Consider the following 27,197-nt stretch of genomic DNA (forward strand, 5'->3'; position numbering starts at 1 on the left):
TATACGTTTCATGCATACTGTACATTTGAACAAAGAACACATTTATTGAGTACGGAGACAAATATCAAAGGTGTCTCAGGCAGTATTTGAAGTATCTAAATATAGTGTAACCTACTAATCTATGTGTATAGAGAAAGAGGTGCCGTGGGGGGCACAATCTTACAACGCTGCAGTCCAGAAATTAGCGCTTTACCATCTATGCCAAAAGCCTGCGCCTCTAATGGAGACAGTAGAACTGTCATCAACACATGCCTCTGTATTCCCCCACCTCTAGGAGAATTTGTGTGCCCAGACCCCATAGGTGTATCGGAAGGATCCCACCCTGGTCACCAATGTAGCCAATGGATGTAGAGAGAAAGAAGTGCTTCAGCGGAATGCATAGTCCAGAGATGAGAACTCTACCATCTATGACAAAAGCCTGGGCTCCTGATGGGGACAATAGAATTCTCATCACCGCATGTTACAATAGTAAAACATAATCTGTTTCTCACTATCCTCAGACTGATTCTATATTGAATTTAGTCTTTGAGATGCTCTACCAAGCATGTGTATCTGTAGTTAGTGCTCTTCAACTCTAAAATGCACTGGACTGTGTAGACTGTATAAGACAAAACCCACAAAGAAAAGACCACAGGCAAATGCATATGTGGTTCTCAATGTCTAATAGTGATGTTAGGGCTAGTTCAAATTGCAGTACGATGGTTCTCCTCATAGGTGAGGGAATTAGTTGAGCACATGCTTGGTGAATATCACTTGGTTGATCTCACGGAGCAGGACACTGGAGAGGAGAGCTGAATAGATTATGGGAGACAAAATTGAGAGTGGATTGCAGTTTATGAGCTAGAATTGAACATCTCGACAGACTAAAAATGTACAGCCACTAGGATAAGGACAGAGGCAGGCTGCTCTGCATCCTACTCCAACTTAGCTACATATTGTACACCATATAATGTGATATAACCAAAGATTTTTGGTATCCATTACTGGATGTTACAGGTTTGACTATACAAAATGCAGCCATAGATTCTTCAACTAACCTGGTATTGGCGATACTCTCTTCGTTCTCGATTCTGGAAAACAGTATATCTTATACATGTTCATGTCCAGTTGCAGGTGGTTCTACAAACACCAGAGAAAACTCAGAAAGATAATAAAATATAGTAAATCCTGTATAAGATCACTTTTTTCCAGAATCGAGAACGAAGAGAGAGAGTATTGCCAATACTGGGTTTGTTAAATAATCTATGGTGGCGTTTTGTATAGGCAAACCTGTAACGTCCAGTAATGGATACCAACAATCTTTGGTTATATCACATTATATGGTGTACAATATGTAGCTAACTCCAACTAGGCCTATTGACAGGGGTAATGTGGCATTTCTTATTTGTCAGTATGAATGAAATTAGTGGTGCCATGTTGAACTTCCAGTGACCAGTCAGTATGAGGGAGTGTGAGAACGATGACACCAAATTTAACACACCTGCTCCCTATTCACACCTGAGACCTTGTAACACTAACGAGTCACATGACACCGGGGAGGGAAAATGGCTAATTGGGCCCAATTTGGACATTTTCACTTAGGGGTGTACTCACTTTTGTTGCCAGCGGTTTAGACATTAATGGCTGTGTGTTGAGTTATTTTGAGGGGACAGCAAATTTACACTGTTATACAAGCTGTACACTCACTACTTTACATTGTAGCAGAGTGTCATTTCTTCAGTGTTGTCACATGAAAAGATATACTCAAATATTTACAAAAATGTGAGGGGTGTACTCACTTTTGTGATATACTGTAAATAAGGATAGTTTTAGGGGTATTCAGATACAAGACAAAGAGATAAAATATTCACAATTGGCTGACAACACCACCATTTTCTTTTGAAAGATCAGACATCTTTGTCATTGTGTTGCGTGACAAAACTGCATATTTTAGAGTGGACTTTTATTGTCCTCAGCACTGGGTGCACCTGTGTAATGATCATGCTGTTTAAACAGCTTCTGGATATGGCATACCTGTCAGGGGATGGATTATCTTGGCAAATGAGAAATGCTCACTAACCGATAAGCTATTTTTAAAGATATTGAAACGTATTGCGTTTATATTTTTGTTCAGTGTAGCTATTCATTTATTCATTTTGTACTGTTTTTGATTAAGTCCTTTTTTAAAACCCAAAGTGGATTTCTGTTCTCATTGAAAAGTGTTTCTTGTTTGTAATACTAATAAAAAATGGATATCGGTACATCTACTGTTGGTGTGTTTTACTTTCAAAGTTTCAACATAAAAAAATGCACTCGCACACCTGAGCCATCTTCTTGCAGGTACACGATAACAAATAGAAAAAATAAACCTGCACACCTCTCTTGCTAGTATCTTTTTTTTTATTGAAGCTTGTGTCGGCCTCTTGGCTTTCGTCAGAGATTTTTGTTATACAAAACTAAATAAACCATATTTGGTAAAATAACTATAATGGATTGAATTACTATAGTACTTTTCATAACAATCTCAAAGTGATTAAAAAGCATAAAAAGCAATACATCGTCATGAGTAGCCTAGCTATAGTTGACTAGGTCAACCAGTAGAGGTCTGCACTCTGCAGCCCAACAATAATGAGGAAAGATCCCTTTGTGGCTGGGACCGCAGATTGTACTGGGCTTGTGGCTGTCTAAAACCATGCTATTTGTTGCTGTTTAAATCTGTCCTGGAACCTACCATGTCTGGAAGGGTGTGGAGTACCAGCGTTAGCCTACATTGCTGCCATGGCATCCAAAGCCAAAGGTGGGACTCATGGAGAGGACGGTGTTTCTCTATCACAGGGGGAGGATCTTTTAAATGAACAAAAAGGGTTCTACAAGCAGTTGTTACAACAGGAAAATAGCTTCAAGAGCTTTGTCCAAATTCTGATGAACTCCACTAACAAAAGAATGGACGATCTGAGCAGAGAGGTCCAGGACCTTAAGAACAGTGTACAGTTTACCCAGGGAGAGGTGGATGTCCTGAAAGAAACTTGCAGCAAGAGGACAACTAACTGTAAGTCCTCTCAAGACGACATCAGCACTCTCGTTGAATCATTACTACCAATGACTGGGAAAACGAACTATCTCGGGACAACCCAGGAGGAATACCATTGTTGTGAATGGCATACCAGAGTCTTCACATGAGAATTGGGCCGAGTCTGAGGAGAAAGTAAGAAAAATGATCACTGAAAAGCTGGAGATAAATCATACGAAGATTGAGGTGGAGCGCAAGCAACAAGTCTGGAAAACATGTAAGCAGACTAGGTGACAGACCCAGGCCGACAGTGGTCAAGTTACTAAGGGTTCAGGACAAGATGGCTGTTCTGGAGAGAGCCAAGAACTTGAGAGGAACCAACATCTTCCTCAACGAGGACTTCTCTGAAGCTACGCACCAGAGGTGGGAAGAATTTATCCCAGCTATGAAAGCTGCCAGAGAGCATTGGAACATTTTACCTTTATAACAAAACCGTTTGATATTGCCAATCATTTCAAGAACTATTTCACTAGTAAAATGGAAAAACTCAAAAGTGAATGACAACATTGAACAGTGAACCATCATATTTTTGTATAAAATATCTAATAATGAAAGAGAAGGATTTATGTTTTAAATTTGGTCAATTTCGCGAGGGAGAGGTGGAAAAACTATTGTTCTGATAAGCCACTAGGTATAGACAACCTTGATGGGAAACTATTGAGAAGGGTAGCACACTGTATTGCCAGCCCTTTTTGATATATCTTTAACCAAAGCCTAAAGGAGTGTGTGTACACAGGCGTGGAAGGAAGCAAAACTGCCTAAAAATTGTCAAGCACCCTTTGCTGGCTCTAACAACCGCCCAATCAGTTTGCTGCCTGTTCTTAGTAAACTGATGCAGAGGATTGTGTTTGGATGTCGATTAATGCAGCCCCCGCACCTCTCTGATTCAGAGAGGTGAAATAAAACATTTTAGTTGAAGGTATTCAGTTGTACAATGACTTTCTCTTTCTTTATTTCAAACTGTGCTCTTTCAAAAAAGTTCTTAACCTATATACGTTTTACGGGCTTGTTTTGTTTCTGAGTTCCCAGTTGTCTTGTACGTCGTGGCATACTGCATACTTCATACTTTTAAATAAACAGTATGGGATAAATAGTACGTAGTACGATTAGTACACAGTATGCAGTTTAAGTAAGTAGTAGGCAAGCCAGATTTCGGACATGGCCCGGGTGAATCTCCGGGGTGCCAGTTTCAAAGATATGGAAAAATACTGTAGCCTGCCTTGCTTTAGATTTACTTTTGTGCACTGTGATCATGTTCCTGACCTGTCAAGATGATTTCCTTCTTGTGGATCTTCTAAATGGATAGCGGAGAAAGTTTCATGAGCGCGGACGTGCCTTCAAGACACCGTGAGATCAGTTTTTCCTTATCGTTTTTGGAGATCCTACACGGCCAACTTACCTTTTCTTTTATGGGGGGGAAGTATTATTTGAATGCGCAAAGACTATAAACTGAACTGAATCAACTAAAAGGAATTGAAAAGGGAAAAGAAGAGAAGAGACTTTTCATTCCAGTTTTGGGGTGCGTCTCGACTAAACTTGAGTAGCCTTAACCAAAACAAAAAGGTAATTTAAGGTTACTGGGTCATTGATGAGGTTTATGGAATATTTGTGTTTATACAAATTAAGCATTGAAAATATATTATTAGTGGGGGGGGGGGGGGTTATTCTTATTATTTCTGAAGCATATTATTTGCGTTGAGAAATTGTTTGTGCTGGGTTTATTGGAAAGCATATTATCGAATTGACAAATCACCTACTATGTTCCCATAGATTTTTCTTGCTATAAGCCCTCTTAAAAAGTGTATTAAATATGATTGTTATAGTGTAACAAGCCCTCAATATCCTATAATCCTTCATGAAAAAACAATGCGACGGAAACGGCGGCTCCATCCATGCAGCTAGTACTGAAAGTAAATTTCCACTAAAGACTTATTTTCTCTCTAGTAAGATAAACCAGAGGGCAGAGAGGACAGATTAGATGGTCATGTCTCAAGGTAATCTGAAACTTTCATAGGAGAATCAGCAGTGAAACTAACCGCAAGTCTCATTCCAGATCCCATCTACAGTCCCACTTTGGGGCAGGGGAATGTAGCTTGGACGGAGAACAAACTTTCCCACCCTCCAGTCAAAATCAAATAGAATTTCTTCTTCTGTTGAATTTGACATCAGATAATTGCAGCCCCTTAGGAATGGTGGGCTGGTAATGAAATGCTGGACAGTTTTATCCCATTAGAGTGATTAAAGCCAATACATTATTTACAACTTCAGCTGCTGTTGCTCCTAGAGCTGTCTACTGCCTCTGCTGCATTCCAATAAAGACTAGATTACTGCTCACTCTCCCTCAGGACTGACACACACAGGCCAACTAGCACAATTTCTCACAGAGTGTGTGTGTGACTGAGTAGTGTGACGCGTGTCTGGTGTCAGATAGATTGAGTCACCATGGTGACCGGTGTGTGTGTGTGGTTCTCCTTCAGGTCATCCTTGATTGGCTGTGCCAGCAGTAAATTACATACCAATTCTAAGTTACAGTATTAGACTCCATCTGTCCTTCACTATCACCAGTGGGAGGCCTTTGATTTATTTTTTTGTTCTTTCTTCCAATCTCTTTTTGTCCTCTCAGTTGTTGTGAAGCAGCCACTCACAGAAACTATTCTCTCCACCACTATAGAAAGATACACACTTTTGTTGGCTTGTAGTTAGTCTTTTTTCTGCTCGTCCAAGAAAATGTATGTGTGCTATATTAAAACAGTTTGCCTGTGTTTACATTGTAAACTGCTGTATGTTACATTTTTACTTAAACCAGAGAGAGAAGGGGGTGGTTGAGAGACAGAGACAGAGAGAAAGAGAGAGTGATGAGTACCATGAAAATGAGAGTGCTGAAGGCTGTTTATTGCATGTTCCATTGTGTTGATATTGACCCATGTGTAGTGTGTTGTGAGTACAGCATCTGTGCTGAGTGGACTACCAGGGTCAAGACTAAAATACGATTTCTAAAAGATCACATAGAAAGACAACCGTTCCAATACGCTGACGCCACCTGGAGTGGTAGCTAACCAATTGCAAATAAGTGTAAATAACTCTAGCTAGTTAAGCTGGCTAATGTAGCTAAATGTGAGGCAAAACAATTACCTTATGCCCTTCTTCGTTGCATTGAAGATTTCCCAAACACAGTGCACCTAAGATCCCAATGACATCACAACAATACATAGCTGTGTCTTCCTTCCTGGTTGGCTCACCCTGTTTGGATCCGCTGCGGTCGTCGCTAGGCCCGGTGTTGGGCGTGTACTTGGTGTCACGGGTGGCTGCACTGTGTCTCGTCCAATCAAAGTCGTCGTTCTTGTCCTGCGTGAACATGCAGATGGGCTCCTCTTCGAAGCTGCAGTGGAACTCTCCTGAAGCACGGGACAAAAAAAAAACCCCCACCGCTGTAGTCATCATAGAAATAGAAATACTAGAACCGTAACATATGTCTATGGTTTTAAAGTCATAGACGAACGCTGCAGTATCTCTCATGAAACACGGACAGAGAAACACTGTTATAGTCATAAGACAGTCAAAATGTAGACATAGAAAATGTGAAACTAGAACCCCCTCATGGCATCGCTATGGCTATAGTAGATCAAATCAAATTGTATTAGTCACATGCGCCGCATACAACAGATGCAGACTTTACTGTGAAATGCTTACTTACGAGCCCATTCCCAACAATGCAGAGATAAAAAGTAAGAAAAATATTTGCTAAATATAAAAGGAAATAGAAACACAATAAAATAACCATGATGACATTGGCTACTGAACCATGAATGAACGGCGCTGGTACATTCTATAATGGGACCTGCTGTTGTATTCTTATGTTGATCATGTGAATAAACACATGGGTCAATGGGTACTATTATGCATGTCTACCAATGAGAGCAGTGAAGCTGAGTTCTCCCAATGAATCGATTCAGATAGCTGACCATGAGTCAATCAAGTGGATCACGATTGACCGCTATGAATGTCTTCAGATAGCTGACCATGAATCAATCTAGTGGACCATGCTTGACTGCTATACAATGCATTCAATCAGAGGACATACTACTGAAGTTAATCATGTGAAAATCAACACGGGTCGATGCATGTGTTTCTAACAATGAGAGAGCTCTTAGCCTCGCAAAGCCACCTGGTCCTGCGATCTTACATTAAACATTGCACTGATATCTGTGCAGCGTTTAATGTAAGCTCGCGGGATCAGGTAGCTTTGCGAGGCTAAGAGCTATGGCTTGAGGAATGTAATCTCTGACCATGGACAACACTATTGAACCATGAATGGTGGCAGTGCATTATATACTGTAAATTGAAATGCTATTGTACTACTGTTGAAAAACACATAGGTTGTGAATCAAGTGTGGCAATGGGAAGGCCTAAGGCTAGAGTTCAGAGGTTACTGTGAGGTAACCCCAATGGTATTCTCAAAGAGTATTGGCCGTCATCTCAAGTTTGAGAACACACACACACACACACACACACACACACACACACACACACACACACACACACACACACGGGAGCAGGAAGGCTGACAGGCATACAAATACACGCACACACACTTAAGAGACCCCATTAAATCCATTTTCTAAGCCTAACACTATCACCTCTCGGACATTCATATATAACTCATTATTATAATTATAATGGCGCCGGAGGAGATACTGCCGTTTTACAGGGTCCTAACCAATTGTGCTATTTTGTGTCTTTTTTCACATTGTTTGTAACTTATTTTGTACATAATGTTTCTACTACCGTCTCTTATGACCGAAAATAGCTTCTGGATGTTAGAACAGCGATTACTCACCTCGAACTGGACAAAGATTTTTTCTTTAATGATTCTGACGGGAAGGATATATTGTTGTTCCCGGACCAGGCCCAAATCCCCGTCATTCGCATGAAGAGAAGACAGAGATACAATAGACCAACGAGCTCCCGAGTGGCGCAACAGTCCAAGGCACTGCATCTCAGTGCAAGAGGGGTCACTACAGTCCCTGGTTCGAATCTAGGCTGTATCACATCCAGCCGTGATTGGGAATCCCATAGGGAGGCGCACAATTGGCCCAGCGTTGTCCGGGTTTGGCTGGGGTAGGCCGTCATTGTAAATAAGAATTTGTTCTTAACTGACTTGCCTAGTTAAATTAAGGTTAAATATATAAAAATACAGGGGTGGCAGATCCGGGTCCTTTGTGAGAATTTGTGGGTAACCTGCCTCTACCATCCGTCCTATTGGCCAAAGTGCAATCACTAGAGAATAAACTGGATGAGCTCTGTTCGAGACTATCCTACCAACGGGACATTAAAAACGGTAATATTTTATGTTGTGGCTGAACGATGACATGGATAGTATACAGTTTGCTGGGTTTTCCATGCATCGGTAAGACGAGGTGTGGTGGTGTGTGTCTATTTGTCAATAACAGCTGGTGTGCAATGTCTAATATTAAGTAAGTCTCAAGGTTTTGCTCGCCTGAGGTAGAGTACCTCATGATAAACTGTAGACCACACTATCTACCAAGAAAGTTGTCATCTATATTTTTCATAGCTGTCGATTTACCATCAGAAACCGATACTGGCACTAAGACAGCACTCAACGAGCTCTATAAAGCCATAAGCAAAGACGAAAATCCTCATCCAGAAGCGGCGCTCCTAGTGGCCGGGGACTATAATGCAGGCAAACTTAAATCCATTTTACCTAATTTCTACCAGCATGTCACGTGAAACCAGAAGAAAAAAACTCTAGACCGCCTTTACGCCACACACAGAATGCGTACAAAGCTCTTCCTCGCCCTCCATTTGGCAAATCTGACATTGATTCTATCCTCCTGATTCCTGCTTACGAGCAAAAACTACAGCAGGAAGTACCAGTGACTCGCTCAATACGAAAGCTACAGGACTGTTTTGCTAGCACAGACTGGAATATGTTCCTGGATTCATCCAATAGCATTGAGGAGTATACCACCTCAGTCATTGGCTTCATCAATAAGTGCATCGATGACGTCGTCCCCACAGTGACCGCATGTACATATCCCAACCAGAATTAAAGACATCATCCGCACCAAACTAAATGCTAGAGCTGCCACATTCAAGGAGCGGGACACTAATCCGGACACTTAAGAAATCACTCTATGCCCTCAAACAGGCAAATCGTCAATATTGACTAAAATTGAATCTTACTACACCGGCTCTGACTCTTGTCGGATGTGGCAGGGCTTGCAAACTATTACGGACTACAAAGGGAAACCCAGCAACGAGCTTCCCAGTGACGCGAGACTACCAAACGGGCTAAATGCCTTTTATGCTTGCTTCTAGGCAAGCAACACTGATAAATGCATGAGATCACCAGCTGTTCCGGACAACTTTGTGATCACGCTCTCCGTAGCCGATGTGAGCAAGACCTTTAAACACGTCAACTTTCACAAGGCCACGGGGCCAGACGGATTACCAGGATGTGTACTCGGAGCATACGCAGACCAACTTGCAAGTGTCTTCACTGACATTTTCAACCTCTACCTAACCGAGTCTGTAATACCAACATGTTTCAAGCAGACCACCATAGTCCCTGTGCCCAACAACGCCAAGGTAACCTTGCCCCATAGCACTCACGTTGGTAGCCATTAAGTGTTTTGAAAGGCTGGTCATGGCTCACATCAACACCATCATCCCGGAAACCCTAGACCCACTCCAATTCACATACCACCCCAACAGATCCACAGATGATGCAATCTCAATTGCACTCCACACTACCCTTTCCCACATGGACAAAATTAACACCTATGTGAGAATGCTTTTCATTGACGACATTTCAGCATTCAACACCCTAGTGCCCACAAAGCTCATCACTAAGCTTAGGACCCCGGGACAACACATTTCCCTCTGCAAATGGATCCTGGACTTCATGACGGGCCACCCTCAGGTGGCAAGGGTAGGCAACAACACATCTGCCACGCTGATCCTCAACACGGTGGCCCCTCGGGGGTGCGTGCTTAGTCCCCTCCTGTACTCTCTGTTCACTCACGACTGCGTGGCCAAGCACGACTCTAACACCATCATTTAGTTTGCTGACGACACAACGGTGGTAGGCCTGATCACCGACAACGATGAGACAGCCTATAGCGAGGTCAGAGACCTCTCCAACATGAGCAAGACATAGGAGCTGATTGCTGACTACAGGAAAAGGAGGGCCAAACACGCCCCCATTCACATTGACGGGGCTGTAGGGAAGCGGATCGAGAGCTTCAAGTTCCTTGGTGTCTACATCACCAGCAAACTATCATGGTCCAAACACACCAAGACAGTTGTGAAGGGGGCACGACAATGCCTATTCCCCTTCAGGAGACTGAAAATATTTGGCATGGGTCCTCAGACCAAAGTCATAGACTGTTCTCTCTGCTACCGCACGGCAAGCGGTACCGGAGCGCCAAGTCTAGGACCAAAAGGCTCCTTAACAGCTTCTACCCCCAAGTAATAAGACTGCTGAACAATTAATCAAATGGCTACCTGGACTATTTGCATTGCTGTTAATTATCAATGTATAGTCACTTTACCCCTACCTACATGTACATATTACCTCGACTAACCTGTACTCCAGCACATTGATTCTGTACCGGTACCCCCTGTATACAGTATAGCCTCGTTATTGTTATTTTATTGTGTTACTTTTTTCTTTAGTTTATTTAGTAAATATTTTCTTAACAAATTTTTTTTTAACTGCATTGTTGATTAAGGGCTTGTAAGTAAGCATTTCACTGTTGTATTCAGCGCATGTGACAAATACAATTTTATTTTATATGGAACAATATAATATGACATCAATACCATATAATCAGAAGACATTTAGAAATAGAACTGTCCTCAAAGGGTGGGTAAAAAACAGCATTTAGATTCTAGATACAGGAGCGTGCGATAAATATTCATTGATTTATTAAAAGGTAGCTGGGAGCAGTTTGGAGTGGCGACCTCGGTGGAGGCAGGAGCTCGAGGCTTTACACACGTACTGGAGAGAAGATGAGGAGGAGAGAGGGAGTGATTGAGAGAGAGAGGAGGGAGAGAAAAAGGGAGAGCGAGACACACACACACACACACACACACACACACACACACACACACACACACACACACACACACACACACACACACACACACACACACACACACACACACACACACACACACACACACACACACACACACACACACACACACACACACACACACACACACACACACACACAGAGAGAGTGTGTGGCCCAGCTAAGACAGCCAGAAAGAGAGAGATGGGCCTCAGCTCTTGACTCCTCTCCCCTCCAGCCTTCAGGCATGCAGATCTAAATGGGGGTCTGGCCCCTAGAGTCTCGCTGGTAATGTCAATCCACTGTAAGCTAAATGGACCTGGAGATAGAAGGGGGATTAGGAGGGGAGGGTTGGGGGGGAATGAGGTGATGAGGACGAGGAGATGGAAAATGGGGAGGAGGACGAGGAGGAGCGAGGAGGAGGTGTGCAGATCAGATGTGTAGTTTAGATAAGATTGGCTGCGAACTATAGGGGGTTTGATAATGATGCTGGTAATGATTATATTTGGGATTTGTATGCGGTAACGGCTGCTAACCCAACACATTAACACAATATACTTCGGCAAATGAGTGCTTGTGAAGTAGGAAGTAGTAAATGTGGAGTTTTCCTGTAATAAGATACTGTAGCGGGAATGGACATGGCACCTGATTATCACATAATGTGCGAACATTGGAGAGAACACATGAAATGCATTATTAACAAGCACTATACACATGCATGCACGCACACACCCACCCTTCACCCCATGCCCACATATACACACACTGAAAATTACTCTCCTCCACACATTGTTCCTACAGAATATTAAGCCGCTCTTCCCAGTGTAGTTACAGTGAGCTCCAAAAATATTGGGACAGTGATACATTTTTGATGTTTTAGCTCCGTACTCCAGCACTTTGGATTTGAAATGACTATGAGGTTAAAGTGTAGACGGTACAAATCATACCCCCAAGACATGTTAACCACTTACCACTTACAACAGTGCACAAAATAATCTGAAACACAACCAAAACAAATGCATCCAACAAAGGTGTAGAGTCTCAAACTTGATGTAGTCATTGCGTACTATGAATATGGGACCAATTACTTCACTTTTGACTACTTTAATACACATACAGTATAAGTGAATTTGTCCAAATACCTTTTGTCCGCTAAAAAGTGAGACTACTTACAAAAAGCTCTGTAATTTCAGTTCACCCGATATGAATGAAAATACCCTCAAATTAAAGCTGGCCGTCTGCACTGTAACTTCATAGTCATTGTATCATTTTGAATCGAAAGTGCTGGAGTACAAAGCCAAAACCAACAAAAAATGGTCAATGTCCCAACACTTTTGGAGCTCATTGTATATAGAGAATTACAGTAGAACTACTCCACAGGACTCTCCACAACCAACAAGTCTCCATGCTGCTCCCAGAGCTGCTCAGCTCTGCCTAGTTCAGGTCTGAGGGATGTTCCTCATAATGTTCAGAAACATGCTAAGTGATTGGTCAGACTTAATGAATAAATAAAGCTGTTACTTACTCAGGTGAGGGTTGACAGGAGCTGAAAAACAAAATGGCAGAAAGAGAGGGAGAGAAAGCTATTAGTAAACAATACAATAGTGGTACATCATTTAAACAGCAGTTTGCTGACAATGGTTTGGGTTTTGTCTTTGACGTGTGCTGACTCACAATAGATCATGACGTCGTAGTACACAAACAGTGTGTAACTTAACGTTATTAACAGAAAGATGTCATGACTGAAAATAAGAAGCATCTGGTAAACTTTGACGTCTGTTTCCTGATGGCCATCATCTCAACTTCTACATTCTCTCAGAGTACAATTAGCTGTAGAGTTTCAATCCCCCATCGGAAGTGGAAATGTTAATCAACTTTTAAATGTCATAACTGATAGAGAAATCATCTCCAGTGCAGCATACACAATCATTATCAGAGTTAAAGATAGGAAGGGATCCAATAACAAATGAAAGACATTTGAAATAAAAGAGGATACTGTACAAATCTGAAATCTGTCCAGACACACACACACACACACACACACACACACACACACACACACACACACACACACACACACACACACACACACACACACACACACACACACACACACACACACACACACACACACACACACACACACACACACACACTTCCCTCTCTTTGCTATCTCTATCTACTGTGTGAGATTGGGATTACTAAGAATAGCCCGACCACATTAATGAGCTTATAAATAAAACAGATTATCACTATTACCCTTTACTTGCCTTGCTGATGTCCTTAACCAAGGTGACTTCCACTAACAAGCGCCCTAACTTAATTAAATACACTACGAGGCATGTGAGGCACCGAATGTGTGAATATGTGAAGTGATGAGGAAAAACGTAAGGCCTTGCATAACTTTTAACTAGGGCCTAGAGTTTTTCCTGGTCACATAGACAGGAAAACTCAACCCTATAAATTATATCCGGCAACCCATTGGTGACCTGTCTATCATACCATCCTCATCACTACAGTTACATAAACACGAGAAAAACGACTGAGGTGAAATTCCACATAAAATGGTTGCTCCAGTCCAGTACAGTGTTCCTCTAATAAAATACCTGTCAGGGTCATTATGCATTCCACCTGCTTCTTCTCTGCCTGGCTTCTTCAACATTCCTCATTGATCATTTCAGAGGGTTTAGCTCCGTGGCAAACACAGAAACATCAAGGGTAAAAAACACGGTTTGTTTCAATATAAACCAGTTAGCCCTGCAGTGAATGTTTTGGGGAGTAAATACAATTTAAGCTGTCAGGAAGATGCATGACGTTTTAATGATCGATTCCTGTCCCTGTGAATAGATGTGATACATCAGCTTAACTGCCCAACTGTGTCACCTTTACCAATGTTAGGTTCTAAATGAACCAAGTAAAAACTCACGGACGATTAGTAGAGCTCAAACCAAGTTTATTCACCCACTGGGTCATACAGCTGCATAAGACAAAGACATGGTTCCACCAGCCCCAGTATATATACCCCAACTTGTGTGTGGTGTCCTCCTTCCCTCTAAACATTACATCTTTATTGCTAGGCAGGAAGTTAAGTGATGCGGGCAATAAACTGTTCCTTCTCCCTTAATGTGACCTGACCTGACCTGGGCCCCCATTCCTCACTAAACCACCTCTCTCCAACCCTTATCAGTGACTGCATCATGTGATGATGGCCTTTCCTTTACTCAGTACATTCCAAGCTTAATTGCCTCCACTATACACATTCCTCCTACAGATAACCATTAACTTCTGGTGTAGTAACCTGACTATGGGACTCATTATTTCAAGTTTAGGAGTCAGAACCCATCACCAACAATGATTTATGGAACACAGCGACAAATTGATTTGAATCCACTCGATTAAAACAAGCAATAACAAATCATCCCCCACAAAGAAAACATGTGTAAAGGAATATTGATTAAGAATTGAAGGGCCAGTCGGGTCTCTTATACACTGAGGCAAACTGAAAGGCCTGAGCGAACGTTCTAGAATATGTAATAGAACACATTTTTCTGACTCATTGTTGCAATTTAGCTACAAGGACGGATGTTTCTCAATCTGTAACAATTAAAGGGAGAAGAAGGACAGGAAATAAGAGCTAGTGGAACAGAGGAAAGAGGAGAGGAAGGGGGAGGGAGAGGATGATGGACTATAACTAAAAGTGTCTGAAGTTGGAAAGAGGAGGGGGGAGGAAAGAGAAGAGGAAAGGAGAGGGGGGAAAAAGAAAATAGACAAGAGGAGAGGATGATAAGAGAGGAGAAGAAAGGAGAAGAGAGGAGAGGACAGAAGAGGAGAGAATAAAAGCAAGAAGGACAGTTTTAATCTTTATGGAAAGTTTCACACATCACCATCAGTGTAGCATGATGTACTACTACAGTACTTATAAAGCCAAAACACGACCAAACGTGAAGGCAATTCTTTTATAAAGACTTCCATATTCCATTGAAACCAGTAGCCTATTTCTTTCATGATCTATTGGTTTTAAAATCAACTTTCTTTCATTGTCCAGTAACCAAAAGGCACAATTCTAGTTATATTACTAGTTGTACATTTCAAAAGGATATTTTCATCACTGTCTCAAGAAACCAACTTTTGACAACAGTGTTTTCCCGCTAATTGCATTATGGAACGAACAATCGTGCATAGCCTACTGCATTGCTGCACTTATGTAAAGACATAATAGTTTATTAACATTTGAAGCTAAACGTTCTGATCTGTTGCATCAGCATCATTGCTTTTTGTTATTTTTTTGTATGTAGCCTAGGCCTACTGGTTGTATGAATTTGGGATCTATCCTCCCACAAATGTCCCAGTTTGTTTGGAAAAGGCTACTTATATCACGCACAGAACGAGAAGCTGACCAATAGGATAGGTCAACTTTTGTACTATGAGGGATAGTAGATTGACATAGGCTAGTGATTTTGCTGTTCATTACTCGTCTTGTTGGCTGAGGAAAAGCAAATGCGGACAGTTGTTCTAACTGCACACTGTTTAATCCTCGAGTTGCATGTTCTGTTGAGATAGTTATTAATCTATCATTTAAATGTGATTTCTGTCATTCTGAGCATCGTGGGTGGACACCCTAATCAGGTTACACACCCAATGTGTCACGAATCCCACCGAAGATGGTGCCTCTTACTGTTCGGGCGGCGCTCGGCGGTCGTCGTCACCGGCCTACTAGCTGCCATCGATTCTATTCACCTGTTTTGAGTTTAGTTTTGTGGGTAGGCTATTTAAGGGCAGTAAGCCCGCTGGCTTTTGTGCGGGCTTGTTTTTCTGTTATTTGGTGTTGGATTGTATTGTGGATTTATTATTTTTTTCTGGACAGTTTAGTCCTGTGTTTTGGACTCGTATTTTCATGCGCCCGTGTGTTTAGGGCATGATCGTTTTTCCCTGTCTACTGGAAAATAAATCCACGTTCTTGCATCCCTGCTCTCTGCGCTTGACTCCTCCACCCAGTACTCCTAGCAGCTCTGACACAATGCATACGAGTCCGGTACGATTCTCAAATGTCCGGTAAATTAAAATGATGCCGGTCAAATGTCCATCACCACATTTTCTGAACGGAAACCCTATATCCGGGATCTTACTAAACACGTTCCTAAAGCTAACCCTATATCCGGGATCTTACTAAACACGTTCCTCAAGCTAACCCTATATCCGGGATCTTACTAAACACGTTCCTAAAGCTAACCCTATATCCGGGATCTTACTAAACACGTTCCTAAAGCTAACCCTATATCCGGGATCTTACTAAACACGTTCCTCAAGCTAACCCTATATCCGGGATCTTACTAAACACGTTCCTCAAGCTAACCCTATATCCGGGATCTTACTAAACACGTTCCTAAAGCTAACCCTATATCCGGGATCTTACTAAACACGTTCCTAAAGCTAACCCTATATCCGGGATCTTACTAAACACGTTCCTAAAGCTAACCCTATATCCGGGATCTTACTAAACACGTTCCTCAAGCTAACCCTATATCCGGGATCTTACTAAACACGTTCCTAAAGCTAACCCTATATCCGGGATCTTACTAAACACGTTACTCAAGCTAACCCTATATCCGGGATCTTACTAAACACGTTCCTCAAGCTAACCCTATACCCGGGATCTTACTAAACACGTTCCTCAAGCTAACCCTATACCCGGGATCTTACTAAACACGTTCCTCAAGCTAACCCTATACCCGGGATCTTACTAAACACGTTCCTCAAGCTAACCCTATACCCGGGATCTTACTAAACACGTTCCTCAAGCTAACCCTATAGTGTCCCGTCTCCTTGTTAATACAATTACCGTCATCTTGAAAGTGTTTAATGTATATTACTCTTCTTCGATATTCTCTTTCTTTTAGTCCATGAGCCCTTTGACTAAGTCCAGCTAATTAAATAGTTGTTTATTATGAAGATATACTGTAACTGAGCATGGCTGTACATGAGACAGTTCTATGACCTAGACATAATATATTGTGTTAGGGTTAGGTAGGGCCTGTTTTTTTCATCAATAACTAGAGTACAGGCAGGGCTCGGGTATCACTAAATTGATCCCTAACATTTTGAAGCTGAGCCATTTGCTCGTGCTCTGCTGTGCAGTACAGTCATATCTGACTAAGATCAAAAGATGGTGCCAGAAGGGCTTCAACTCGCCAAATATAAGACAGGAGAGATTATTGTCGGAGTTTAAAGTGACGAAAAGTAGCTAACAGCTAACTGCTCTTTCATGTCTCTTCATTGAGCAGAGCAGCCCCAACGGCGCCATGTCAGATATAGAGTTACATTTTACATTTTTAGATTACATTTTTTGTTTGCATCCCAATATTACACTTTATATACATCACAGAAGACTGAAATATAACAAAACCGTTTGACATAGAAACACCGGATTTTCGCCTTTAAAAAAAATAATATGTTTATTAATTATGAAATGATAAAATATATTAATAATTTTCCACCCATGAGGCCACTAGAGGGAGATTTGGCCATTTGATTGCAGGAAAGGGCTACATGCTGAATCCGTGCGCCTGTGAAACAGATGCTGCTGACTTTTCTGACAGAGTTCTATTATTATATTCTCTAGTGAGCACTCCCAGGCTGTTCTCTCCACACTCTCCTTCGCCCTCTCTTTCCCCCTTTCTTTCCACACTCCCCACCCCCCTCTCTTTCCCCCTTTCTTTCCACACGCCCCTTCCCCCTCTATTTCCCCCTCTACCTCTTTTTCAGGCCTTGCTTATGAAAATATGCTTCGTTTGACTGTTATTTTACTTGCAACCTCTGAGTCACACAGCCTCAGTTTAAATGAATGTGTGGTTCAGTCATATCTTCCCCCCTCTGCCCTTCAACACCTTCACCCACAAGCGCACACACACACACACGTGCACACACACACACACACGAAAATGACTGTTCATCTGGGTAAGGGATTGGGGGATGTGTTCTAGATGATCCTCTCAACCAATCAGGGCTATGTATATAAATATCTTCAAATTTGTTTCCTAATGCCCACACGATTAGACTGAGCGTTTCAAGGGCCAAAGGAGGCTCAGGGAAATAAATGATGACAAATATGTTTTGTAGTTATTTTCATGAAAATAACACACACAGTGATGATTTAAAAATAATATGACAAGACTGCATGGGGTCTTTAAGAATATATTTCCATCTCTATCTCGTACAGTAATTGTTTTTTGAAAATGAAAAGTGAACCGAGTTAGCCTATGACAAGACGAAATAGGCCTAATGAAAATTAGCACAGCATGCTTAAAAATAATTTGGTCTGATTGTCCAGGTTTAGACGGTGAAGGGAAATGAAGACTCGAGTTTTTAAATGAGTCTTTTCACACCACTGACAAGACAGTCCAATGTCTGTAAACAAGACGCTATAGTTGCCAAACAATAAGTTGTGAATGTCCCATCAAAGACATTGTGTTCATTGTAGCATAGTCATATGAGGTGCATTCTTGAACACTATAGGCTGGAAATGTCATACTGTGTGAACTATGGGTGCTAAGAGCTTCCAGGCAAGCTGTGAAACCATTTCTCAATGGTACTTGTGTGCATTTCATCATGGAGAGTAAACGATTCAATCAATAATCAAGTTAGTTAGGGATAGTGCTTATGAGTGTACTCTTCGCTTGTACACTTGCAGGTACACCTCTTAGCAATGTCTTGTACAAATGCCCTTTACTGAGTCAGTATACTGTAATGCATTACAAGACTAACTAGATTTGACAATCTGCTGGAGTCCTAGAAATAAGTGGACGCTTGGTATGTGATTACAGTTAGTGTGTCTCAAATGGCACCCTATTCACTATATAGTGCACTACCTTTGACCAGAGCCCAGCCCGGGTCAACCCAATACGGAAAAGTAATATATAGCCCTATATGGTCTTATATATCCAAGAAGTGACGTATATTTAAAACTATATTATTATATATTTAAGACCCATATATAAATGTGACAAACAGTGCATTCGGAAAGTATTCAGACCCCCTTGACTTTTCCACATTTTGTTAAATTACAGCCTTATTCTAAAATGGATTAAATAGTTTTTTCCCCCTCATCAATCTACACACGATAGCCCATAATGACAAAACAAACACAGGTTTTTAGAAATGTTTGCACATTTATTAAAGATAAAACACTGAAATATCACATTTACATAGGTATTCAGACCCTTTACTCAGTACTTGTTGAAGCACCTTTGGCAGCGATTAAAGCCTTGAGTCTTCTTGGGTATGACGCTACAAGCTTTGCACACCTGTATTTGGGGAGTTATTGCTTTTCTGACTTTCGTGACCATGCTAATTTGGGGCTAGCTGTTCTAGCATTGATTGATACACTCACAAAAGCTTAGATTGCTTTCGCTGCAAAGCATATTTTCACAATCTGACACGATAGGTGGATTAACAACAAGCTAAGCTGTGTTTTGGTATATTTCACTTGTGATTGCATGATTATAAATATTTTTTGCGCCCTGCAATTCAGCGGTTGTTTAGGAAAATGATCCCGTAAAAGGGAATTTAAGAGGTTCTAACAATTCAAATTGAACTAATAGTAAGACATTTCTGTCCTGCTAGTGTCTGTGTTTTCCTGGTCTACACTCTAGTTTCCTGCAGCTAATCTGGGCGTATGGTCACTAGAGATGGCTTGAGCTGACAAATGAGTTAAAGACCGCATTACATAGACAAGATGTGGTGGGCGTCACCGAGATAGAGATAGACTCATTGTCCTAAATCATCCTTGCAGCTGGGAAACTAAGCCAGGGTGGGGTTAAGACAACAACCCACTTGCAGATAATGACAGGATGAACAGAGAGTGGGTTATGATGCTCTTCGGTCTGCATGAGGGGGGTTGAACCAACCATGACTAAGCATTGTTAGTGTCAGCTACATATAGTACTCTGCATTTGTGTAAAGGTTAGGTTACTCGATCCAACACTCAAGGGTAGGGGGTCGACCAGCCTCATTATTGCAATAATTAAACAATAGTAAATAAAGATGATTGTTTGAAGAAATGACTAATTCTCTCGCAGTACTGAATTTACACGACACTGGTCTGATCACCGACAACGACGAGACAGCCTATTGGAATGAGGTCAGAGACCTGGCCGTGTGGTGCCAGGACAAAAACCTCTCCCTCAACGTGATCAAGACAAATGAGATGATTGTGGACTACAGGTAATGGAGGACCAAGCACGCTCCCATTCTCATCGATGGGGCTGTAGTGGAGCAGGTTGAGAGTTTCAAGTTCCTTGGTGTTGTCATGACGTCGCCTGCTTGGGTAGTGCAAACCCCATCCCCCTCTCCCTGCCTCTCCCTTTCCTACCACAACCCCTGCGGTGATCACAGAGAGATGTCGTAAATTCCTGAGAATCTCCTCATGGCCAACAGTATTATAGACAGAGGGTAAACTTTCAGGACAAAGGAATTCTCTTCCACCTCACAGAACTTGAGGTACGAACATATTTCATGTTCCTGCAAAAGTAGGAAAGATCGGTGAAGATCCTAGCTATTAACATGTCCATTTGTCCCCATGTGGGAAACTCAGGAGAGACTGTGGGACCACATTACCATACCGCTGTTTATATAATAACCTCAGATATGAGGTTTACACCTGTTTGTTGTATAAAATGAATGAGTGAGTATGATACTGTTTGTATAATTGTGTAATATGATTTTGAACTGTTTAATGAAGGAAAATACAAATCCCTGTTGTATTTGAACTAAATCCAAGGACCGCCCTGAGCCAGTTGGGTCAGAGACCATGGGACCACCCCTCTCTGCTATCTGAATAAAAGCCAACTCTAAGAAATTACCATTGAGACCATGTTTATCCTCAATGGGGAGAACGAAGGTTGAGTATAATTGCTGAATCTTTAACCATACCACGTGGTTAAAACTCTTATACTAATAAGAACAAGTTTTGATATTGACTACTAGTCTGCAGCTAGGAATTCGGTATCATTGAACGCGAAGAAAGACAACCGCCGAAACAAGCATTCTATAACGAATGTCACTGAACAATCCACAATAACTACGACAGAAGGAGCTCCAACAAAACGAACTTCTCTCCAACGATCAAGACGACACACCGAGCGTAACTATATATATATTGATTGCAATTGTTCCCGAATGAGTGAGCGTTCATGTGTAAGGATTAGCATGTCAATTGTTATAATTATGGACTCTGTAGTGAATTCTTAGTCGAACGCCATTTCCCCTTTGTCTAACAAGCAATGCCGGTTCAGCCCACTAGGGCATATTTCTCCCATCATTTCATGTAACTATTTTAAGTTTGTTTGTTTGTTTATGCATTTCTGTGAATTAATTAGTTAGTAATAAATAAATGATTTAAGACAATTGATGTATGGATGACTCATAGTGAAGACTGGGTTCGTGCAGATAATCAACAATGAGACTGGAATGAGACTAACGTGAGGTAGAGTAAATAAATCATTCATTAGAAGACTATTGATCAGATATGAAAATATCTGAAAGGTTATATTGGGAAATTATAACTTTGTAACCTAATAACTTTCCCTGGTGCCCTCGAATTCATAGTTAATTAATTACGTTATTACTCAAGTGATCGCGTAATCCCTAATTACAGGAATCTATGATAAAAACTATAAGTCTTCAATTTAACGATAGCAAAGACACGACAGTGTCCACATCACCAACAAACTAACATGGTCCAAGCACACCAAGACAGTCGTGAAGAGGGCACGACAAAACCTATTCCCCCTCAGGAGACTGAAAAGATTTGGCATGGGTCCTCAGATCCTCAAAAAGTTATATAGCTGCACCATCGAGAGCATCCTGACAGGTTGCATCACCGCATGGTATGGCAACTGCTCGGCCTCCGACCGCAAGGCACTACAAAGGGTAATGTGTACAGCCCAGTACATCACTGGGGCCAAGCTTCCTGCCATCCAGGACCTCTATACCAGGTGGTGTCAGAGTAAGGCCTTAAAAATGGTCAAAGACTCCAGCCACCCTAGTCATAGACTGTTCTCTCTGCAAGCAGTACCAGAGCGCCAAGTCTAGGTCCCAAAGGCTTCTAAACAGCTTCTTCCACCAAGCCATAAGACTCTTGAACATCTAATCAAATGGCTACCCAGACTAGTTGCATTGCCCCTCGCCCTTTTACACTGCTGCTACTCTCTATTTATTATCTATGCATAGTAACTTTAATAACTCTACCTACATGTACATTTTACCTCAATTTCCTCGACTAACCGGTGCCCCCGCACATTGACTCTGTACCAGTACCGCCTGTATATAGCCTCGTTATTGTTATTTTACTGCTGCTCTTTAATTATTTGTTACTTTTATTTCATCTTTTTGTAGTTATTTAAAAAAAACTGCATTGTTGGTTAAGGGCTTGTAAGTAAGCATTTCACTGTAAGTTCTACACCTATTGATATATGTAATACACATTTTAATACTACATCTGTCACACATATGAGCATGTAAGTATTATACATATATGCACATATACACAATATATACAAAAGTATGTGAACACGCCATCAAATTAATGGATTCATCAATTTCAGCCCATTGCTGACAGTTGTATAAAATTGAGCACACAGCCATTCGATCTCCATAGACAAATATTGGCAGCAGAATGGCCTTACTGAAGAGCTCAATGACTTTCAACATGGCACAATCATAGGATGACACCTTTCCAACAAGTCAGTTCGTCAAATTTCTGCACTGCTAGAGCTGCCCCGGTCAATCGTAAGTGCTGTTATTGTGAAGTGGAAACGTTTAGGAGCAACAACGGCTTAGCCGCTAAGTGGTAGGCCACACAAGCTCACAGAGCGGGACCATCCAATGCTGACACATGTAGCACATAAAAATCGTCTGCTCTCAGTTGCAACACTTACTACCGAGTTCCTAATTGCTTCTGGAAGCAACATCAGCACAAGAACTGTTGGTCGGGAGCTTCATGAAATGGGTTTCCATGGCCGAGCAACTGCACACAAGCCTAAGATCACCATGCCCAATGTTAAACATCGGCTGGAGTGGTATAAAGCTCGCTGCCATTGGACCCTGGAGCAGTAGAAACGCGTTCTCTAGAGTGATGAATCACGCTTCACCATCTGGCAGTCCGACAGACACATCTGGGTTTGGCGGATGCAAGGAGAACTCTACCTGCCCCAATGCATAGTGCTAAAAGTGAAATGTTTGGTGGAGGAGGAATAATCGGTGTGGAAGAACTTGACAACCGCATCGAACACCTTTGGGATGAATTGGAATTCCAATTATTGTATATTTCAACATATATGTGATATTCAGTATATGTACTTATATGTGTGGATGCATATATGGGCATATATTGTTTCCACCATATATGTCCATATAAACATAAGTAATATACATACTGCATATTGCCATATATTACTTTTCTGTTTGGGACAGTAGTTTACTATGTAGGGAATAGGGTACCATTTGGGACACAGACTGTGTTTTCCATCCAAATGCAACAGAGATAAACACAGTGGTGTGTCACTGCACACTGTCTACCTTGACATACTAGTCTGGACATAGTATCACTTTATTCATTTACAATTCTGTTGAATAACCTTACATACTCCAGTGAGAAATGTCTACTAGATGTCTGCCAGTGCATCTCGTTTCAAATCCACCATGTTCACTGTGATACGATATGAGTTCATTGACCGCCACACACATTAGGGGCCGGCCAGGACACATGCACGCAGGCGCACACACACACACACACACACACACACACACACACACACACACACACACACACACACACACACACACACACACACACACACACACACACACACACACACACACACACACACAGCTAGGACACGCACACACGCGCATGCACAAACACACACACACAGAGAGACTTCATCTTGGCAGGCTGCCCTGTCCGCTGGTCCGCAACTGTATTACAAAGCAGATCGTTCAAAGGCAACCCGACCATTCATAAACAGACAATCCACAATCCCGGCCACCGCTTGCTCTCCAAAATTCACATCAATCACATTTAAAGGGTCTGGTTTTGGAGAGCAGCCATCTCTTTCTGAGAAAGACTGTGTGACGGCGTGTTCATGGCTCAAAACCACCCATCGGAATAATCACTGAATTCTAGAAACTGCTTGAATCTCAAGGACAAAATAACTTTGGGATCACATTCGTGTGTCCTTCATTTGAAGAGTTTTCTCTTTCTCTCTTTTTTTCTGTCTTTCTGTTTATGTCTCTCTTTCTAGCTCTCTGTGGATGCATCCACCGGCTATCACTATTCTTCAAACTCCAGCTTGTGTCCTGCATTGAGAGAGGGAAGGAGAGGAGAATAGAAGAGGACAAATTGGCAAGAGTGACTTGACTCCCCTCACCCTGAGCTTCTGCATTGGATGAGTTTAACAGTAGTAGTGTAAACTGCAGGGGGTGGCTCAGCCTTGTCCCTGAACACAGTGACACAGACAGGAGAGAAGTAAGAGAACATAATCACACAACTGGCTTACCAGTGACCCCCTGACCTGGGCTAGAGGGGCGATAGAGAGGTCACACAGCACAGTGCTGGATATACTCAAAGTCAGATTTAGTGAAGGTTTGATGCAAGGGGAAACATGATGCAGACATGATATCTCAGCACAAAAGCAACCTATAATAGAGCCATTGCCATACTGCCAATGTGTGTGACAGTAAGGTGGTCACCTACACATTCAATCTGTTTTGGAAGGGCTGTTGGATCAGCAAACAGCTGCTGACTTTGTCACAACAGCAGAATCCAAGAGAGTGTGGGAGAGTGGTGACACTGCCATTCTTCGTACCCCAGCCAGCATGGGACACTAAGCAGTTTTCACCAACAAACACACAGCAAACCTGCTATCCTCTGTTATTTGGCCCTCATAGGAGCGATTGCGCATCCTGCCTTACTGTCAGACCCAAATCTTTGGACTAGGCCATCGTCATCGTCATAGACATCATCACAGAAGACAATGATGAGTTAGGTCTAACTCAATCTAGGTCTTTGGGAAATTGGTCTAATGTTGCTCCATAGTCATTATCTTACTTTCCTGCAACTCAAAAAACACTATGGAACATTAGGACAATTCTATTTCCTATCAACTAGCTAACCTCAGATGGTATAATAACAGTGTAATAATGACATATCTTTTCATCAGATTCTCGATGTCCCTGCTTTGATTACATGATCTGCCTAGGGATGTCCACTCACTCACTCATTCAACATAGTTCCTCTATTCATTATATGAAGAATCACAAAGTTTGAGAGTGATACAGATTGCAGCATGGTAATTCCAACAATATTTCATATGCTAGTTTCAAGTTTCAATGTCACATGCACAAGTATAGTGAAATGCTTTTCTTGCAAACTCAAAGCCCAACAATGCAATAATCAATAACAATGTAATACTACAAACAAAAACATGAGAAATAAGAAGAAATATGAAGAACACAATAAGTAAGTCAGCATACTATATACAGGGTCAGTTCCAATACCATATTTACAATGTGCAGGGGTACTGGAGTGATGGAGGTAGATACTGTATGTATAAGGGTAAGGTGACTAGGCAACAGGGAATAAGATAAGCAGAGTAGCAGCAGTTTGTATGTGAGTGTGTGTAGAGTCAGTATAAATGTATGTGCATATTATGTGTGAGTGATCAGATAGAGTGAGTGTGTGTGTGAGAGTGTAGGGCCCTGTGAGTGTGCATAAAGACAGTGCAAAAAAAATTAATAAAAGGTCAATAAGGATACAAGGTTAACTCAGATAGGCTGTAGCTATTTTGTTAGCTATTTATCAGTCTTATTGCTTGGGGACAGAAGCTGTTCAAGAGCCTGTTGGTGCCAGACTGCACCGGTACTGCTTGCCGTGCGGAAGCAGAGAGAATAGTCTATGGCTTGGGTGGTTGGAGTCTTTAACCATTTTCCGGGCCTTCCTACCACACCGCCTGATATAAATACTGGTTGATGCTTATTTATAAAAAGCTGTAAAACTTTTAGAGGATTTTTAAAGTCTTTTGTGATTTGAAGTCTTTAGTAATTTGGACACAGAGGAACTTGAAGCTCTCGACCTGCTCCACTGCTGCCCCGTTGATGTGGATGGGTCTACGGTGTCTGGGATGGTGGAGTTAATGTGTGCCAGAACCAGTCTCTCAAAGCGCTTCATGATTACAGAAGTGAGTGCTACAGGGCGGTAGTCATTGTGGCATGAAGCCTTAGAGTTCTTGGGGACAGGAATGATGGTGGTCATCTTAAAACTAGTGGGGATTACAGACTGGGACAAGGAGAGGTTGAAAACTACCGTGAATATGCCTGCCAGCTGTTCTGCGCATGCTCTGAGAACCCACCCTGGAATACCGTTGGGCTCCGTAGCCTTGCAGGTGTTGACCTGATTGAAGAGCTTTCTCATGTTGGCCTCGGAGAGCGAGATCACCCAATCCTCTGGGTCGGCCCTCACACCCGGCACCATGTTGGTGTTGTCAAAGACTGCATAGAATGCATTGAGTTTATCTGGTAACGACGCATCGTTTGGCAGACCACAGTTGGGTCTTCCGTAATGGACTGTAGCCCCTAACACATGCAGCGGGCGGCGGAGCCTGTGTAATATGATCCCACCTTTTTCCTATATTGTCCTTTTGCTCGTTTGATGACTCTGCAGAGGTCATAGAGGGCCTTGTTGTACTTATTCCTGTCCTTGACTGTAGTCTCAAGGTTGTCTACGATAGCCCTGTTTGCGGTAGCCCTGTCCTTTACTTTAGCGCCAACCTTGGTGTTAATCCAGGGCTTTTGATTGGGGAAGCCAATCCCTAGCATACAGCCTTTCCGCTAGCCTGCGGTTGTGTAGTAGTGGAAGGTAGTGCAGTCCTAGGCCCATTCCTTGGCCTAGGGTACAGTAATTAGCTATTTGCACAGTCACATGCACACACACGCACACACACACATACGAGCACACTGGGGCTTGGAGCCGCTCAGCACTGCAGCAGTAGCCTTTC

The 27,197-nt window shown here is 42.0% G+C and overlaps 1 protein-coding gene across 1 annotated transcript in view; it reads right to left on the reverse strand.

Moving 5' to 3' along the window:
• LOC120023938 (MAM domain-containing glycosylphosphatidylinositol anchor protein 2-like) overlaps window positions 1-27,197 on the reverse strand; it is a 207,350-nt gene that overhangs the window by 18,100 nt on the left and 162,053 nt on the right. The window contains exons 13-14 of the mRNA XM_038968041.1: window positions 12,674-12,694; window positions 6,289-6,444 (exon numbers count right to left, since the gene is read on the reverse strand). Coding sequence (XP_038823969.1) covers window positions 6,289-6,444; window positions 12,674-12,694 — 177 coding nt within the window. The remainder of the gene's footprint in view (window positions 1-6,288; window positions 6,445-12,673; window positions 12,695-27,197) is intronic.

The sequence above is a fragment of the Salvelinus namaycush genome, chromosome 29 (genome assembly GCF_016432855.1).
Source record: "Salvelinus namaycush isolate Seneca chromosome 29, SaNama_1.0, whole genome shotgun sequence".
Classification (NCBI taxonomy): Eukaryota; Metazoa; Chordata; class Actinopteri; order Salmoniformes; family Salmonidae; genus Salvelinus; species Salvelinus namaycush.